The sequence below is a fragment of the Heptranchias perlo genome, chromosome 3 (assembly GCF_035084215.1).
Source record: "Heptranchias perlo isolate sHepPer1 chromosome 3, sHepPer1.hap1, whole genome shotgun sequence".
NCBI lineage: Eukaryota > Metazoa > Chordata > Chondrichthyes > Hexanchiformes > Hexanchidae > Heptranchias > Heptranchias perlo.
Window position 1 is genome coordinate 7,471,373 of NC_090327.1, and position 18,509 is coordinate 7,489,881.

Here is an 18,509-nt window from a genome sequence, read left to right on the forward strand (position 1 = left end):
TGGGAGACTCCAGGACAATCCTGGAGGGTTAGCCTATGAAGGTTGTGGCTGTGCTAATAATATTGTTCACTAGTGCTTTCTTTTTTCTTCCTTGCTGTTGTAACTTAAGTGTTTTGGCACACTGTCCGGAGGCACAATGTTGCTTGATTTTTATTTACGGTTTCTAGGGTGGAGATTGGTGTCAACCAACGCCCTGACTTGAAAGCAGGCAGGGGCGGTTTCTGTTCTATCTACCTGGGCTCCTCTCTCTCTCTCTCTCTGTATAAACCAGCATCCCTCGCCCGCAGGGTTGGGCACGGTCCCGACCAATTCTTAAACCTGAACCAGCCTCGTCCTTCAATCACTGTGTGCTTGCTCTCAACAGGTGAAGGTACAGCAGGAGAGTTCCTCGCAACGAGTGAGGGAACCGGCTGCTGTTGTATCAAAGCCCACCGAAGAAGATTGGGAGGAACACAGAGAGAGAGCCAACAAGCATGGCCTGGATTATACGAAGACTTCACTACTTCTTCCTCTTTATGGTGAGGATTTCAGTGTCTGGTGAAGTTTTGGGGCAAAATTTTTTGAAAAGAAAGAGGCGCTGTTCCTTTGTTTGGATTTGTATTTTGCAACTTTTAAATGTATCTTCCTATCATCTCGCTTTGCTTTTTAAATTTAATTTGCAAATATAGATATATATATATGTGTATTTCGCTATACTTTTATTGTTGCCACTTTTTTTTCAGTAGGACTGTGTTAAAAAAAATGGAATGAGGCTTATTTTTTTAATTTAAAAATGTTCTAATCCCTAAAAAATAACCCTGTGCATTTAGACGGGATATGACTCGTTTTGATCCTAAAACCTCACACTTTGTAACTGTTTCCCAATGTCCCGACCCTGAGTTTTGCTGGCCCAGAGCTGAAATCGAGGAGGTTTGTCACGAATTATTATTCCAAAGGTTTCTTGAGCGCTTTGTTCATTAAAATCCCTGAAAGAATGTGGTCTTTATCACTCCTTTTAACTGGAGCCCATTGTGTTGCTGGTCCAACCCACTGTTTTACTGAAACCCATGCTAATTCTGGATTGAAGCAGGCACCTTGTAGGTGAAGGAATAATGACATAACTTTTCTGAACAGTGTTAAAGGGAATAATTAAGAGGTAATAAAAAATTGGCATTATCCAACATGACAGCAAATTGTGATTCACAAATGATATTTCTCCATCTTTTGATAATACTGAAGCTTAGCCTTGTAGTATTTTGAGGGAGCTAAGATTGTATCCTTTGCTGCTGTTCCCCCCCCCCCCAGGATCTTAACAACGACTTATAATTTTCTTTATCCGTGCCTGGATCCGAAGCTCTGGAATTCCCTCTCTACCTCTATCTCCCCTCCTTTTTAAAAACTCCTTAAAACCGATCTCTTTGACCAAGCTGTCCTATTACCTCCCTACGTAGCCCGGTGTCAGATTTTGTCTGATTACGCACTTGCGAATCGCCTTGGGATGTTAAAGGTGCTATATAAATGCACGTTGTTGTTGTTGTTGTTGTTGTTGTTAGATTGTTATCATGATGACCCAGGAAGTTTGTCCAGTTGACCAAAATTCCAGGTTCAATTCCTAGCCTGTGCCGAGTTAGCCAATTCCAGCCGTAACAGTGGGTGGTTGGAGTACAGCAATTGGCTCAATGCCCCTAAATTAGAGAGGGAAAAGTTTGCTAGGTTTCCCACTCCAGGATATCACTTGAGGAAACATATTTTTTGTTACGCAGCGAGTTGTAATGATCTGGAACGCGCTGCCTGAAAGGGCGGTGGAAGCAGATTCAATGGTGACTTTCAAAAGGGATGATGTGGAGATGCCGGTGATGGACTGGGGTTGACAATTGTAAACAATTTTACAACACCAAGTTATAGTCCAGCAATTTTATTTTAAATTCACAAGCTTTCGGAGGCTTCCTCCTTCCTCAGGTGAACGATGTGGACTTCATTTCCACATCGTTCACCTGAGGAAGGAGGTAGCCTCCGAAAGCTTGTGAATTTAAAATAAAATTGCTGGACTATAACTTGGTGTTGTAAAATTGTTTACAATTTTCAAAAGGGAATTAGATAAATACTCGAAGGGAAAAATTTACAGGGGAAAGAGCAAGGGGAATGGGACTGATTGGGATAGCACTTTCAAAGGGCCTATTAGAGACCAAAAAGGTAACCTATGTGTGGAGGCGGAAGATGTGGGTATGGTTCTTAATGAATACTTTGCGTCTGTCTTCACAAAAGAGGGGGACGATGCAGAGATTGTAGTTAAGGAGGAGGAGGAGTGTGAAATATTGGATGGGACAAACATTGTGAGAGGGGAAGTAGTAAGGCGATTAGCATCTTTTGAAAGTAGATAAATCGCCAGGCCCGGATGAAATATCTCCCAGGCTGTTAAAAGAAGCAAGGGAGGAAATAGCGGAGGCTCTGATCATTATTTTACAATCCTCCCTGGATACAGGCGTTTTGCCGGAGGATTGGAGGACTGCTGACATTGTACCATTGTTTAAAAAGGGAGCGAGGGATAGACTGAGTAATGACAGGCCAATCATCTAACCTCAGTGGTGGGCAAATTATTGGAATCAATTCTGAGGAACAGGATAAACCGTCACTGAGAAAGGCACGGAGTAATCAAGGACAGTCAGCATGGATTTGTTCAGGGAAGGTTGTGTCTGTCTAACTTGATTGAATTTTTTAAGGAGGGTCGATGAGGGTAGTGCATTTGATGTAGTCTACATGGATTTTAGTAAGGCTTTTGCAAGGTCCCACATGGTAGACTGGCCTAAAAAGTACAAGCCCATGGGATCAAAGTGAGGCTGGCAAGTTGATCCAAAATTAGCTCAGTGGCAGGAAGCAAAGGGTAATGGCTGATGGGTGTTTTTGCGACTGGAAGGCTGCTTCCAGTGGGGTTCCACAGGGCTCAGTACTAGGTGCCTTGCTTTTTGTCATATATATTAATGATTTGGACTTAAACGTAGGGGGCATGATTAAGAAGTTTGCAGATGATACAAAAATTGATCGTGTGGTTGATAGTGAGGAGGAAAGCTGTAGATTGCAGGAAGATATCAATGGACTGGTCAGATGGGCAGAAAAGTGGCAAATGAAATTCAATCCAGAGAAGTGTGAGGTAATGCATTTGGGAAAGACAAACAAGGCAAGGGAATACATAATAAATCAGGATACTGAGAGGTGTAGAGGATGTGAGGGACCTTGGAGTGCATGTCCACAGATCCCTGAAGGCAGCAGGACAGGTAGATAAGGTGGTTAAGAAGGCATATGGAATTCTTTCCTTTATTAGCTGAGGCATAGAATATAAGAGCAGGGAGGTTATGCTGGAACTATATAAAACACTAGTTAGGCCACAGCTTGAGTACTGTGTACAGTTCTGGTCACCACATTACAGGAAAGATGTAATTGCACTAGAGAGGGTACAGAGGAGATTTACGAGGATGTCGCCAGGACTGGAGAATTTTAGCTATGAGGAAAGATTGGATAGGCTGGGGTTGTTCTCTTTGGAACAGAGGAGGCTGTGGGGTGATTTAATTGAGGTGTACAAAATTATGAGGGGCCAAGATAGAGTGGATAGGAAGGACCTATCTCCCTTAGCAGAGAGGTCAATAACCAGGGGGCATAAATTGAAAGTGATTGGGAGAAGGATTAGAGGGGAGCTGAGGAAATTTTTTTCACCCAGAGGGTGGTGGGGGTCTGGAACTCACTGCCTGAAAGGGTGGTAGAGGCAGAAACCCTCACCACATTTAAAAAGTACCTGGATGTTCCCCTGAAATGCCGGGACCTACAAGGCTGCAGACCAATTGCTGGAAAGTGGGATTAGGCTAGGTGGCTCATTTTCAGCCAGCGCAGACATGATGGGCCAAATGGCCTCCTTCTGTGCTGTACCTACTAGAATCATAGAATGTTACAGCACTTAAGGAGGCCATTTGGCCCATCGAGTCCACACCAGCTCTATGCATGAGCAATCTAGCTAGTCCCACTCCCCCGCCCTATCCCCGCAGCCCTGCACATTTTTTCATTTCAAGTACTTATCCAGTTCTCTTTTGAAGGCCATGATTGAATCTGCCTCCACCACCCCCTCGGGCAGTGCATTCCAGATCCTAACCACTTGCTAGGTTTAAAAAAAAGTTTTTCCTCATATCAACTTTGGTTCTTTTGCCAATCAACTTAAATCTATGTCCTCTGGTTCTTGACCCTTCTGCCAATGGGAACAGTTTCTCTCTCTCTACTCAGTCTGGACCCTTCATGATTTTGAATACCTCTATCAAATCTCCTCGCAACCTTCTCTGTTCCAAGGAGAACAACCCCAGCTTCTCCAGTCTATCCACGTAATTTAGGTCATTCATCCCTGGAATCATTCTAGTAAATCTGCTCTGCAACCTTTCTAAGGCCTTCACATCCTTCCTACAGTGCAGTGCCCAGAATTGGACAATACTCCAGTTGTGGCCGAACCAGTGTTTTATAAAGGTTCATCATGACTTCCCTGCTTTTGTACTCTATGCCTCTATTTATAAAGCCCAGGATCCCGTATGCTTTTTTAACCGCTTTCTCAACTGCCCTGCCACCTTCAACGATTTGTACACATATACCCCCAGATCTCTCTGTTCCTCCACCCCTTTTAGAATTGTACCCTCTAGTTTATATTGCTTCTCCTCATTTTTCTTACCGAAATGCATCACCTCTCATTTTTCTGTGTTAAACTTCAACTGCCATGTGTCCGCCCATGCCACCAGCCTGTCCATATCCTCTTGAAGTCTATCATTATCCTCCTTGCTGTTTACTACCCTTCCAAGTTTTGTGTCATCTGCAAATTTGGAAATTGTGCCCTGTACTCCCAAGCCCAAGTCATTAATATGTATCAAGAAAAGCAGTGATCCCAGCACTGATCCCTGGGGAGCACCACTGCAAACCTCTCTCCAGATGGGAAAACAACCGTTCACCACTACTCTCTGTTTCCTGTCACTTAGCCAATTCTGTATCCATGTTGCAACTGCCCCCTTTATTCCATGGGCCGCAATCTTAATAGCAAGCCTACCATATGGCACTTTATCAAACGCCTTTTGAAAGTCCATATACACCACATCAACTGCATTGCCTTCATCAACCCTCTCTGTTACATCATCAAAAAATCTATCAAGTTGGTTAAACACGATTTGCCTTTAACAAATCCGTGCTGGCTTTCCTTTATTAATCCACGCTTGTCCAAGTGACTATTAATTTTGTCCTGGATTATCGTTTCCAAAAGTTTCCCCACCACTGAGGTTAAACTGACTGGCCTATAGTTGCCGGGTTTATCCTTACACCCTTTTTTGTAACATTTGCAATTCTCCAGTCCTCTGGCACCACTCCCATTTCTAAGGATGTTTGGAAGATTATGGCCAGTACATCCGCAATTTCCCCTCTTACTTCCCTTAGCATCCTAGGATGCATCCCATCCGGACCAGGTGACTTATCTACTTTTAAGTAGCGCTAGCCTTTCAAGTACCTCTTCTTTATCAATTTTTAGCCCATCCAGTATCTTAACCATATTTTTCTTTACCGAGACTCTGGCAGCATCTTCTTCCTCGGTAAAGACCGATGCAAAGTACTCATCTCATACCTCAGCCATGCCCACTGCCTCTTTTATGGTCCCTAATCGGCCCCATCCCTCCTCTTACTACCTGTTTACTGTTAACATGTCTGTGGAAGACTTTTGGATGATGATGCTATGATACCCAGTGACCCATGCTGGAAGTTTGTATGTGTGGATAGTGGGTGTGGGTCGAATCGGGCTCCACTGTAACGACCCATGCCCCCATCCCCCCCCACCAATTGAATAGGTTGCCAGCGTTCACCATCAAGACTCACGCATTGAAACATGGCCCCTTGGGTGAGGAGTGGGAGAAGACGAGGTACTGTGCCACCATACTCCAGCGAGGAAGGATACTTCCTTCGGGAGAGGAGGGGAGACAAATTGTCAGAGAAAAGTGGCAAGGAAATGATCCTATATTGTGAGGAAGAGCAATATTTGGGTTGGAACAGCTAAAGGTAGTTTTGCTGTTATAGAACATGCATTTCAAACCTTCTTAGAATCATAGAATCATAGAAGTTTACAACATGGAAACAGGCCCTTCAGCCCAACATGTCCATGTCGCCCAGTTTATACCACTAAGCTAGTCCCTATTGCCTGCACTTGGCCCATATCCCTCCATACCCATCTTACCCATGTAACTGTCCAAATTCTTCACGGGTTTATAACAAAAAATAAAATATTTTGATTTATTGTTTGAAAGAAATTGGTTTATTTTTAAATGCTCATTTTCTTTGGTTGTACGCACATGTATTTTTTTATTTTGATGTAGGTACGGTATCACAGAACCATCGTTTGTCCCTGGGACATGCACCAATTTGAAACCAAAATATTAAATCAGTAGCCTGTTTCAAGGCCTTTGCCAGTGTCACTCTAAGCCCAAAAGAAGTGAAGAGAAGCACAATGGATGCGATTCCATTGTTTTTTTTTATCCCCCCCCCCACTTTCTCTCGAACACTTATCCAAAGCAGCAGATTGAATCTGGGAATTCAGCAATCTGGGAAATGTAACCTGCGCCAAATCACTCAGTGGTGTTGCATGTGCGTGCTCCAATGCTGCTTATTATGGAGTGTTTCTAAATTGTTTTTGAAGCATATAGGGACAAGATCAAATATGATTTTTTTTTTCACTGTGCTGGTAATCCTTCAATAGTGTAGCATTTGGGAATTGTGAAACTGTCAGTCACCATTTTGACTTTTGGGACGTTGATGTGAAATGGCGCACCTTTTTAAATTAGTGAATACGTCCTCGGTTTCAGCAGTTTAATATTAACTAACATGTGTCGGAATAAAATATATATTCCACCTGTGCTAGGTGACAAGAATTTATCCAACAAATGTATTGGCAACCCCTAGTGTAAATGTTATGATCCGTATTGAATATTCTGTTTATTCCACATCTGAACTTTTTATTTTGTTTAAATTATCTTGCTTAACCATAATGTGCACCATAGTGTAGTGGTTATATTACTGGACTGGTAATCCAGACAGTGTGAGTTTAAATCCCACCACGGCAGGTTGAGAATTTGAATTCAGTTTGAAACAAAAAATAAACAGGAAATATATGAAGCGGTCGGATTGTCGTAAAAACCTAACCGGTTCACTAATGTCCTTTAGGGGAGGATACCTGTGGTCTGGACTATATGCGACCCCAGAGCCACATCAACACGGTAGACTCTTAACAGCCTTCTGAAGTGGCCTAGCAAGCCACTCAGTTGTATCACCACCTTCTCAGGGCAACTGGGGACAGGCAATAAATGGTGGCCTGGCCAGTGACACCCACATCCCAAGAATGAATTAATTTTTTTGTAAAAATGTGCTTTAATACTCCTCTGTATGCCATTTAAGGTTCATATTTTTTTTGGACATTTCTCTGATTTCAGTCGAGTGAAGCCTGTGTGCCTAATGCACAAACGTCTGAGTCATTTTTTATGCATCTGCCGAAGTGGGTGCCTGTTTTACAGGAATCTCTGAGCATTCCTCCCATGGCCTGAAGGCACCTCTTGGTGCAGTGCCGAGCCGGAAGCTCGTAGGTTTCATCCTTGGCCTTTGCTGAATTATCCCATCTCCTCGGTGACCCCGGGTAGATTGGGAAGGAAAAAAAATCAGCCAGGATCCCCACTCCCGATCACTATCAGTGACCAGTGACTGGAAAGTACATTTGTGTTGGTGTGGAGTGAGGATGCGATCAACTTTAATTCCTCATGGAATAGAGAAATGGAATGGGAAAGTGATTAGAGTTTCTAAAATTAGCTTATTTTTCTGGATAAAATTTGGTAGTGATTTCTTATATTTAGTGTACAGAACTGTGAACTTAATGCATTATCCATCCTCCTTCATGGACTTTCCTCCTCCAATGCCTCTCTTCTGTCATCCAGCTCTGTGTAACTGTCTTTACATGATTCCATTCCTACCGATCTGCATCCGGTCCATTTCCAGCAGCGGCTTCTCTTCCCACCCCCCACACTCTCTCTCTTTCCAAGTCCCCCAAGGATCTATTTTTGACCCTCTCCTCTTCCTTTCCTATATTTCAGCCCTTTAGCAACAGCTACAGGGGGTGAGCTTTCACATGTACGCTGATGATACCCAGTGCTGCTTCTCCATCCTTTCGTTCTACTCACTCAACTGTTTCTGTGCTGTCAGGCTGCCTGTCTGATTAGAAAGTCTTGAACGACTCACAACTTCCTCCAGCTAGAAGACCAAAGCCCTCATCTATGGTCCCAGTTTTAAATCCTACTGCCTTGGTACTGACTCCTTCCCCATCCTTAGGCCACTTTCTCAGGCTGAACGAGTTCGTTTGCGACCTTGTTTGACCCTAAATTGAGCTTTAAACTCTACATCTTATCCATCACTAAGACTGCTTACTTCTACCTCCACAACATTGCCTCCCTCCACTCCTACCTCAATCCACTGCTGTAACCCTCATGCATGTCTTTGTCACTTCAAGACTTGACAGTTCCAATGCCCTCCTTGCTGGTCTTTTGTTCCATGCTTGACTATTCCAATGCTCTCCTGACCGGCCTCCCACCTTGCACCCTCCATAAACTTGAGCTCATCCAAAACTCTGCTGCCCGCATCCTAACTCAAGCCAAGTCCCATTCACCCATCACCCCTGTGCTCGCTGACCTACATTGGCTCCCGGTCTGGCAACACCTCGATTTTAAAATTCTCATCCTTGTTTTCAAATCCCTCCATGGCCTCGCCCCTCCCTATCTCTGTAACCTCCTCCAGCCCTACAAACCTCCAAGATCTCTGCGCTCCTCCAATTCTGGCCTCTTGGGCAGCCCTGATTTTCTTTGCTCCACCATTGGTGGCCGTGCCTCGGCCCTAAGCTCTGGAATTCCCTCCCTAAACCTCTCTGCACTTCTCCCTCTCTCACCTCCTTTAAGACGCTCCTTTAAAATCTACCTCTTTCACCTGTCCTAATATCTCCTTATGTGGCTCGGTGTCAAATCTGTTTGATAATCGCTCCTGTGAAGCGCCTTGGGACGTTTTACTATGTTAAAGGCGCTATATAAATGCAAGTTGATGTTATTGTGTTGTCTCCCAACGACTATCCTCCAAATCCCAAGCCACTGCCATACACATCCTGTCCCACACTAAGTCATGATCACCCCTGTCCTCGCTGACCTACATTGTCTCCCAACGCATTAACTTTAAATCTTCATCTGTAAGTCCCTCCGTGGCTTTGCCCCACCCTTGTCTGCAGTCTCCTCCAGCTCAATCTACTTTTCCAACTGTTCTATTGTTCTGCGGCTGGCTCTCTGCAGAGATTTTATCCATCTTGGTCCTACTCTCTGGATCTGTCTCTGTAAACCCCCTCTGCCTCTCCACTTCTCTCTCCGCCTTCACCCTTACTGGCATGACTTCTGCATCCCTATCTGTGAAGCAGCTTGTGACGTTCTTTTATTTTTAAGGCACTATGGGGGGAAAAAAAATTGGATAGGGCCTATTATTGGGCGGGGGTAGCGCGATCCGCTATTGCCCCGCGCCCAATGGCCCCTACACAGGCAGGACGAGACTTTCGTCAGGCCTGAGGACTTACCTACAATCTGCATTGGAAATCAGCGTTGAACGAGGATTCCATGCAATTCACACTTTCCACCAGCAGGGGGAGTTCCAATCTCTTAAAGGCAGGCTGCCTGTTAGAAATCTCTTAAAGGTAGCTGGTACCTGTTATTTGCTGAAAATAACAGTCTGCTGTCTGCACGGAGTCTGAACCGAGATCAGACATCGCACACGTAAAACACAGATGCAGCTCCCGTCCCTTTGTTTACTAACTGATGAGTTATGTTAAATCATTGAATAAAGGTTGCGCACTACTAAATCCCACATCCTCCAATCTGCACACCAGACCTCACCAATCTGCCAATCTGAGTTGGTACCAGGCCTGCGAGAGTGCGTGCACCAAGGTTCTCTGCTGATGCACTAGAGACCTTGGTGCAAGAGGTGGACAGAAGGAGGGACATCCTATATCCACGGGAAGGGGTGGGGAGCAAGAGGCCCTCCAGATGTGTACCCAAAAGGCAGCGGGGGACGAAGTCAATGCCAGGCGCACAGCATCATGAACATGGATGCAGTGCAGGAAGAAGTTCAATGCTTTGACATGAGTGGTCAAGGTGAGTGAGGTCAACTGTCAAGTGGCGTCTCCTACCAACTGCTCCACGCACTACACCCCCATCACCCACACACCAACAAACTCTTTCCATCAGTACTCAACTCTTCCAATCAGATGCTTCCTCTCACCCTTACATATTACCACTGTTGCAAGCCGCCCCCACAACTCTCAGCCCTCACACACGCTGCCAGCTATTCAACCATGACAGGCACATCACCCAGACACACATCCCGCTTTCTTGCAGGAGAAGGTGTCGCAGGAGGCAGCAAGTGGCAGTGGCATTTAGCCCCTCGAGCCTGTTCCGCCATTCAATGAGATCATGGTGGACCTGTGACCTCACTCCATATACCCGCCTTAGCCCCATATCCCTTAATCCCCTTGGTTCACAGAAATCTATCAATCACAGATTTAACATTCACAAGTGAGCTAGCATCAACTGCCTTTTGCAGAAGAGCGTTCCAAACATCTCCCACCCTTTGCGTGTAGAAGCATTTCCTAACTTCACTCCTGCACGTCCTGGCTCTAGATGTTAGGCTATGTCCCCGCGTCCTAGTATTCAAGTCTAGGAGATCTCCAAAAACAGTTACAAATGTCTCGGCAGCCAGAAACAATAATCCAGCCACTAACCTGTAAATCCTGCATGGTCCCTTTAAATAGCGCTGGTGGGGGGTCCTCCAGGCACTCTAAGACACGTTCAGATGGTCGGGGTTAAGACTGTGCGTTGAGTTGAGCGTTAAGTCCCAAAATGGTGTCTATCACTTTAAATCAGCGTTGCACACTGATTGTATCCATTTTCTCCCTACTTTACAAGCTTCCAGTGTTTGTTACCTGCGCCTGCGCTAACCCCTATACCAAGATGGCGCCTGGCGGACGTCACGCTGTAAACGTCCGTGCGCAGCCAAGACGCCATCTTGGCACTTCGGGATGCTGCGTCGCGCCGAGACATGGCCCAGTTTAGCACCCTGTGTAACTGGAAACTATCGTTGTTGAACATTAAGGAATGACCCATGCTGCACTTTCAACGGGAGAACGAACAACAGCCTTAGTGCTGAAAATGATCCTCTCGAGGTGCCCCATATATTTATTTTCCTGTTCGGTCACGAAAGTTACCTTCTAAGATGTACTTAGTGTACTTTAATGGGCACTGACCTCTCCCAAAAAGCTTAGAGAACCTTGCAGCAGTTCCTTCTTATAGTTGTAATTTGAAGTGGCTGGCATGTCATCTGACGACTATTCTAAGGGAAATTATTTCCCAATTACATGCCCAGCTTACCTTCCTAGAGAGTTCTTTGTCTAGTGGGCGCAGGGGGAACAGGAGACTTCGGAGCCTTGCCTGCAGTAAGTTCTCTTTGCTTTTACATTTGGAATGCAGCTTGTTGTATCTTTTAAAGACTGTAATAGGGAAACAATTCATGCTTTTGTTCAGGAAAACTTCAATAAAAATGAATGGTGGTTTTGTACTGTGGGATCCTATTAGTAAGGTATGTCTTTGTTGACAGCTGATCTCCAAACAATTGTTTGGTTCGTCAAGAGATTGTTGTAGATTTCTGTGGCAAGTTAAGTTTGTTTCATAGAACCACACAGCAAAGAAGGAGGCCATTCGGCCCATTGTGCCTGTGCCGGCTCTTTGAAAGAGCTATCCAATTAGTTCCACTCCCCTTCTCTTTCTCCACAGCCATACAGATTTTTTTTTCTTTTCAAGTATTTATCTAATTTCCTTTTGAAAGTTACTATTGAATCTGCTTCCACCACTCTTTCAGGTAGCGCATTCCAGATCATAACAACTCGCTGTGTAAGAAAAATTCTCCTCATCTCCCCTCTGGGTCTTTTGCCAATTATCTTAAATCTGTGTCCTCTGGTTACCGACCCTCCTGCCACTGAAAACAGTTTCTCCTTATTTACGCTATCAAAACCCTTTGTGATTTTGAACACCTCTATCAGATCTCCCCTTAATCTTCTCTACTCTGAGGAGAATTGTTTCTGACCTCTCTTAATGATTTGAATCTGTCCCGTTCAGGATCTTTAATTTTCAACATCTAAAATTATTATACATTTAGCGATTATACATCGCTAATAAAATTATCAATGGCTTGACATGAATTGAATGTTGATACCATTAATGGAAATATTAATTTTAAACGGGACACTTGTTCGAGCACTGATGCATTTCCTGACTCGTTCTGAAGGAAGCAAAACGAACCAAAAGTTTGGATCCAGTGTATTTGTGCTCAGTGTAACGAATAGCATTGGAGAATACAGTACTTTCAACAAAAATAACAGTCCAGTATAAATGATTAGCTTGTAGAGATTGTGACCCTTGTAATCCTGCTTTGCTGCATAAACAATGGGCTCAATTTTAAAAGCCAAGTCCGGATGCGTTGGGGGCAGTGGAGGGGGGGGGGGGGCAAAGAAAATCGGAGAAATCAGGAGAGGGAATAAATCCCGGCTCCAACCTGCCGACTTCCGTGTTTGACCCAGACGCCTCTCTGTGCGCACGTGCTTCAGGAATCCAGAAATCTCGCCGGCAATTAAAGCCCGAGAGCTGATACTTAAACCAGTAATTAAGGGAGTTGAAGTTGTTAAACTATTTAATTTTATGGTGATTGAGGCAGGGCGAGGATTTTAACTCTGCCTCAGTGTGTTCCTCGTGGCCTCTGAAGCATGTTTCAGCCGGCAGCCATTTGGATATTTAAATGCCTGTTTGACAGATGTGGATAAAAGGTGAGTTATTGCAGCAGGGCACTCAGTTCTCTCTTTGTGTTTAGACTGAAAATTCTTGGTTTCCACTCAGAATTGTTCTGTTTAAAAATATTTACCAACACTCCAGACTCCCTCAAACTGACACCATCAGGATGGCTGCATTCACCACTACATCCGAGGACGAGGAACGTCACCATCCTCGCCAGGCACGGCGTCCACTTCCGTCACTTGGAGCTCCACAACACGGTGCTGCGCCACAGGGACCTGCACAAGAGCACGGAGGGGTACAACAGAGAGAGCGACGTCGCAGGAGGCACTACCCTCGCCACAGGGTCTACAGTCCCAGGCTCAGCTTCCTGGACCTCTCTGAGGAGCAGTGCACACGGAGGCTCAGAGTCAGTCGCCAGGTAGTCGCGGACATCTGCAGCCTCCTTCACGCCGAGCTGCTCCCGGCTGGGCCTGGCAGCATCTCATTACTCGTCGCTGTTAAAGTGACCACTGCCCTCAACTTCTTCACCTCCGGATCATTCCAGGGTCCCACCGGGGACATCGCCGGGGTCTCTCAGTCGTCTGCCCACAAGTGCATAAGGCAGGTCACCGATGGCTTGTTTTGCAGGGCCTCGCAGTACGTCAACTTCCCCATGGACGATCTCAGCCAGACGGAGAGGGCAGTGGGATTCCACTCTGTGGCTGGCTTCCCATTGGTACAGGGTGCAATTGATTGCACCCATATAGCAGAACGAGCACCTCCACATGAGCCAGGACTGTTCATCAACAGAAAGGGGTATCACTCCTTCAACACTCAGCTCGCTTGTGACCACCACAAAAGATTCCTTCGCGTGTGCGCCAGATTCCCAGGCAGCTGCCAGAATTCCTTCACTCTGAGGGAATCCAACATGCCCCGCGGGGCACTTCCACGCACCGAACACCCTTAAGGGCTGGCTCCTCGGGGACAAGGGATACCCCATGCACAGGTGGCTGATGACACCTCTGAGGAACCCCATCACCGAGCAACAGCGTTGATATAATGACAGCCAGATCGCCAGGTCTATAATTGAGCATGCTATAGGGCTGCACAAGATGCGATTTAGGTGCCTTGATCGTTCTGGAGGAGTGCTTCAATACGCACCAGACAGAGTGGGATGCATTATAGTCGTGTATTGCGTCCTGCACAACATGGCGCAACAGAGGTTGAGGAGGCCCCATCCCCTCATCCACCATCCACATGTGCCATCCACATTGAGGAGCAGCAGGAGTAGAAGGCGGAGGACAAACCCATGGGCAGAGCAGCGGCTCACTGTCCTGCTATATGGGTGCAATCAATTGCACCCTGTACCCGTGGGAAGCCAGCCACAGAGTGGAATCCCACTGCCCTGTCACTGATATCGAAACGGTTCTCGTAAGATCAGAAAGTGAGAAGAGTCCAGTCCTCACACCTCCTGGAAAGAGCAGCGCCAACACCAAACAGCAGTTGTTAGGGCCTGAATGGACGCGTGTGAGCCGTGCTTGAAGCTCAACGGAGGCTAGCCTTCTCTCCGTCGCAGACGTTCCCGCACTTAGCTGCGACACTATCTCAGACACTTCCGCAGTTACGTGCGACACTACCTCAGACAGTTGCTCACGTCCCTGCGATACTCTCTGAGATTCCCACACGGACCTGTGCCACCATTCCACTCGTGCAGGAGTTAGACTCCTCCATCCTCTGCACTATTGTGGAGAGTGCGCGTGGCACCTGTTCCAGTACCTCGCAAATGTGCTGCTGTCTGTCCCTCGATCGTTCTCCTTTTAAAGGATGGCCCCGGGTTCAGCATCTGCGTCCAGCTGGGCAGAGCCTGGAGAGGAGTGCGCCCACCGACACGGACTCTCCACAGCTGCCCCTGCCACCAGTGTCTGCTCGTGCTCCCTTGTGTGTGATGACTCACCAGGTGCCAACCCAACTAACTGACTACTAGGACCCACCGAGGTGTGAGTATCTGCGCTGGTGGATGGCTCGCTAAGATGTGACGGTGCACCCTCAGAGGCCGGGAGCTCCTCTGAGGAATCGCCCTCTCCCATCACTGAGGTTGATGAAGGGCCTGTAAGAGAACAGAAGGCAACATTAAGCATCATCACAGATGTCATGTTGCGATGAACATACTGAAGTGTTCAACATGCCGATCATTGTTAACATCAGTACATGTTGTGTGTGATGAATGTTAAAGTTGTGTCACCAGACGTTTGTGGAGTGCCAGCCTCGGCATCCCCGACAGACAGGCACTCGAGGGTGCGGCTGATCTCCAGGGCCTCCTCCTCCACGTCTGTGAGGACCACTATTTGTTGTGGACCCCCCCCACCCCCCTCCAGTCCTCGCCCTCTCACGTGCATTTTGAGCTCTCTTCTCCTAGAAGGGGAGAAAGTACAGACGTGTGAGCGAGTGATGGTGAAGTGGCCAACCAATGAATGCATTGGTTTGGGTGAGGCTGACCGTGAGAGAGGTGCATCAGAGGGTGAGTGTGAGACAGAGACATCACATTGGATCAACATTGGAGTGAGTGGTAGTGGTGGGGTCACAAATGGGGAGGTGAGGAAGTGCTGAGGAAGTGAAGGTAAGTTGAGGATGAGGCTTAAGTGGGTGTGAGGAGTGATGTGATGGAGTAGTGTTGGCGGTGCAGAGTGAGATGGGGGCGGGGGGGAATGGATGATGTGCACCACGGAATGCAGGGTCATTGAAACGTTTCCTGCACCGGTCCCAGGTGCAGGAGAGGTTGCTCCTGCTGGTGACCTCCTCTGCCACCTCGAGCCAGGCCTTCTTGGTGGCAGAGGCAGGCCACTTCCTCCCGTCCGCCGGGTAAAAAAATTCCCTCCTCCTCCTCACCCCGGCCAGTAGCACCTGAAGTGAGGCATCGCTGAATATCAGAGCAGCCTCGCCCCTGTGGTGCTCCATTGGGTCTTCTGGCTCTTTGCTCCAGCAAAATCCATTGGAGCAATGGCCCTTTAAATCCAGACGCTCCGCCTGACAGCCTGTCGTGCGGGTGCGCAGTCCGCCCGCTGCGCAGCTTTCGGACGGCGAACCCGGAAGCCACGTTAAGGGCCACCAATTGAGTCGCGATCGCGCGGGGAAAGGTAAGTTTTTATTATCCGGGTTTGCCGCGCGCCCATTGACCCCGCCCCCCCCGCTGCCATCTCGCTGCCCTTTTAAAATTGAGCCCAATATGTCGAGAAGTCTCATGTCTTTCTAGGTGAATAAAATTACAATTTAGACTTCTCAGCACGACCTTTTGTGGCTCTGGAATAAATTTTGTCCCCATGGAACTAACATTTCAATTTCGCACACTTGCATTGTGGACATGCTGAAGATTATTGTTAGAAATGACTGTCGGTGAACTGAGTGAACAAATGCTTCATGTATTTGCGGTTGAGGCTGGGGGTCAATTGGAAAATTCCAAAACTGAGATTGATAGATTTTTGTCAGGCAAAGGGTATTAAGGCGGGTAAATGAAGTTAAGATACAGATCAGCCATGGTCTAATTGAATGGAGGCACAGGCTCGAGGGGCTGAATGGCCTCCTCCTGTTCCTGTGTTCCCGTTTGTATGACATTCCTCTTCCCGTATTTTTTCCGGAGGCATTGACCCGCGTATTTTAGCGGGATTAATGCCTCCATTAAAATAGTGGACAGAGGAATGATACATGAACATGTAAAACCTTCGTCCACTAATATCGCCAGCTCTGAGTTGCAGTCGTATGTTTAGTTGTTGTTTCCGTCGCCTTGACTACCTGAACTTAATTGCAGCATAGTGAGCTGCGGGCAAACTTTCGCCTCGACAAGCTTTAGTTTTGGTGTATTTGCACGCACTTTATTAACAATGTAATTGTTTTAATGGAAGGGAGTTCCAAAGCCTGATTTCACTGTATTTCCAACGACTGATCTTTGCTGCCAGAAAACCTTTTGTTTTTCTCGTTATTTAACTGAGCTCGAGCTGAGCTTTTCTGTGCTGAGGGGCCAAGCTGGGTTTACAATAAAAAGATCATTGCAGAATCCTCAACATGCAGTGTTTTTGTGTCATGGAATTATACAGGGGAATTTTAAACCCCCCCCCCCTCCATGACGGGCAGGAGGGGGTCAGCGGGTGGGGAGGGGGGGTTAAATCGGTAAACATTTAAAACCCGACACCGACCCGTCGCGAACGGGCCTATTTCCAGTTTAACCGCGGTGGGTTAAGTAACCTACCCTGGAGAGGCGGGTCCGTCATTATAATAAGTTAATGAGGCTCCGTGTCGCGGGTGTTGGCAGCCATTTTGGATTTAACGGCCGCGGGCCGGGTTTCCCAGGGCCCGGGAGTCCTGGCAGCTAAAGGGAGGCGGAAACTGCCGGATCCAGCATTTCCAGCACTGCTTGTGGGCCAGGAGGAGCAGGAGTGCTTCCCCCACTCCGGCCCCCTCAAGCAAATCTTCTGCTGCGCTCCGAGCCCAACCCCTCCTCCCCCACCGCGGCCCCGGTCTTTTCTGATTGCCGGTGTCCCCGGCTGCGGCCTTCGATCGCAGGCTTTCCCGGCCAGCCTGTCAATTAGGCCGGCTGCTGGGCGGGAAATAGAGTACGAAAATGCTAATGATTTCCTGCCGTTAAATTCGACAAGACCTCTGCCCTCCTGGCATTTCCCGGTTCCCCGGCCATTGACATGCGCCCCCCGCTGCCTCCCCGCCTCCCCAGAAATATTAGGGCCATAAAATCATACAGAAGGAGGGCATTCGGCCCATCGTGCCTGTGCCGGCTCTTTGAAAGAGCTATGCAATTAGTCCCACTCCCCCTGCTCTTCCCCCGTAGCCCTGCAAATGTTTCCCTTTCTAAGTATTTATCCAACTCCCCTTTTGAAAGGTATTATTGAATCCTTTCAGGCAGTGCATTCCAGATCATAACAACTCACTATGTTAAAAAAAAAAAATTCTCCTCATCTTCACCCATTGTGCCATAATGCGTTTAATAGTTTTGAATAAAAGCTCAGGGGACAAGTAGCAGAATGGATAGCAAGCTGGCTACAAAACAGAAAACAGAGAGTAGGGGTTAAAGGTAGTTACTCACACTGGCAAAAAGGTGTTCCACAAGGATTGGTGCAGGGGCCACTGTGGTTCACCATTTCCATAAACGATTTGGACTCCGGAATCGGAAGTACAATTTCAAAATTTGCGGACGACACTAAATTGGGGGGTGCAGTTAACACCGAGGAGGACTGCGACAAAATACCGAATGGGCGTGTGATTGGCAAATGAATCTCAATATAGGTAAGTGTGAGGTGGTACATTTTGGTTGGAAGAATAAGGAGGTCACATACTGCTTGGAAAATAAGAGTCTAAATGGGATAGAGGAGCAGAGGGATCTGGGGGTATAGGACCATAAGACCATAAAGAAAATCAAACAGAGCACTGGGGCTCATTTCTGAGAGATAGAATTGAAAAGCAGAGAAGTTATGATCAACTTGTATAGAACCTTGGTTCGACCATACTTGGCGTACTGTGAACAGTTCTGGTCTCCATTTTATAAAAAGGATATAGAGGCACTGGAGAAGGTGCAAAAAAGATTTACTCGGATGATACCAGAACTGAGGAAAGATTGAATAGGCAGGGGCTCTTTTCTCT

At 46.9% G+C, this 18,509-nt stretch overlaps 1 protein-coding gene across 2 annotated transcripts in view; it reads left to right on the plus strand.

Moving 5' to 3' along the window:
- The first annotated feature begins 340 nt into the window (after window positions 1-340).
- Window positions 341-18,509, plus strand: part of LOC137309960 (desmoglein-2-like) — a 68,844-nt gene continuing 50,675 nt past the window's right edge. Inside the window, exon 1 of one of the 2 annotated variants that reach the window (XM_067977956.1) lies at window positions 341-518. In XM_067977956.1, coding sequence (XP_067834057.1) covers window positions 474-518 — 45 coding nt within the window. In that variant the 5' untranslated portion in view covers window positions 341-473. Of the gene's footprint in view, window positions 519-12,642; window positions 12,920-18,509 lie in introns of those variants that run through there. The other variant, XM_067977963.1, reaches the window with a different exon arrangement.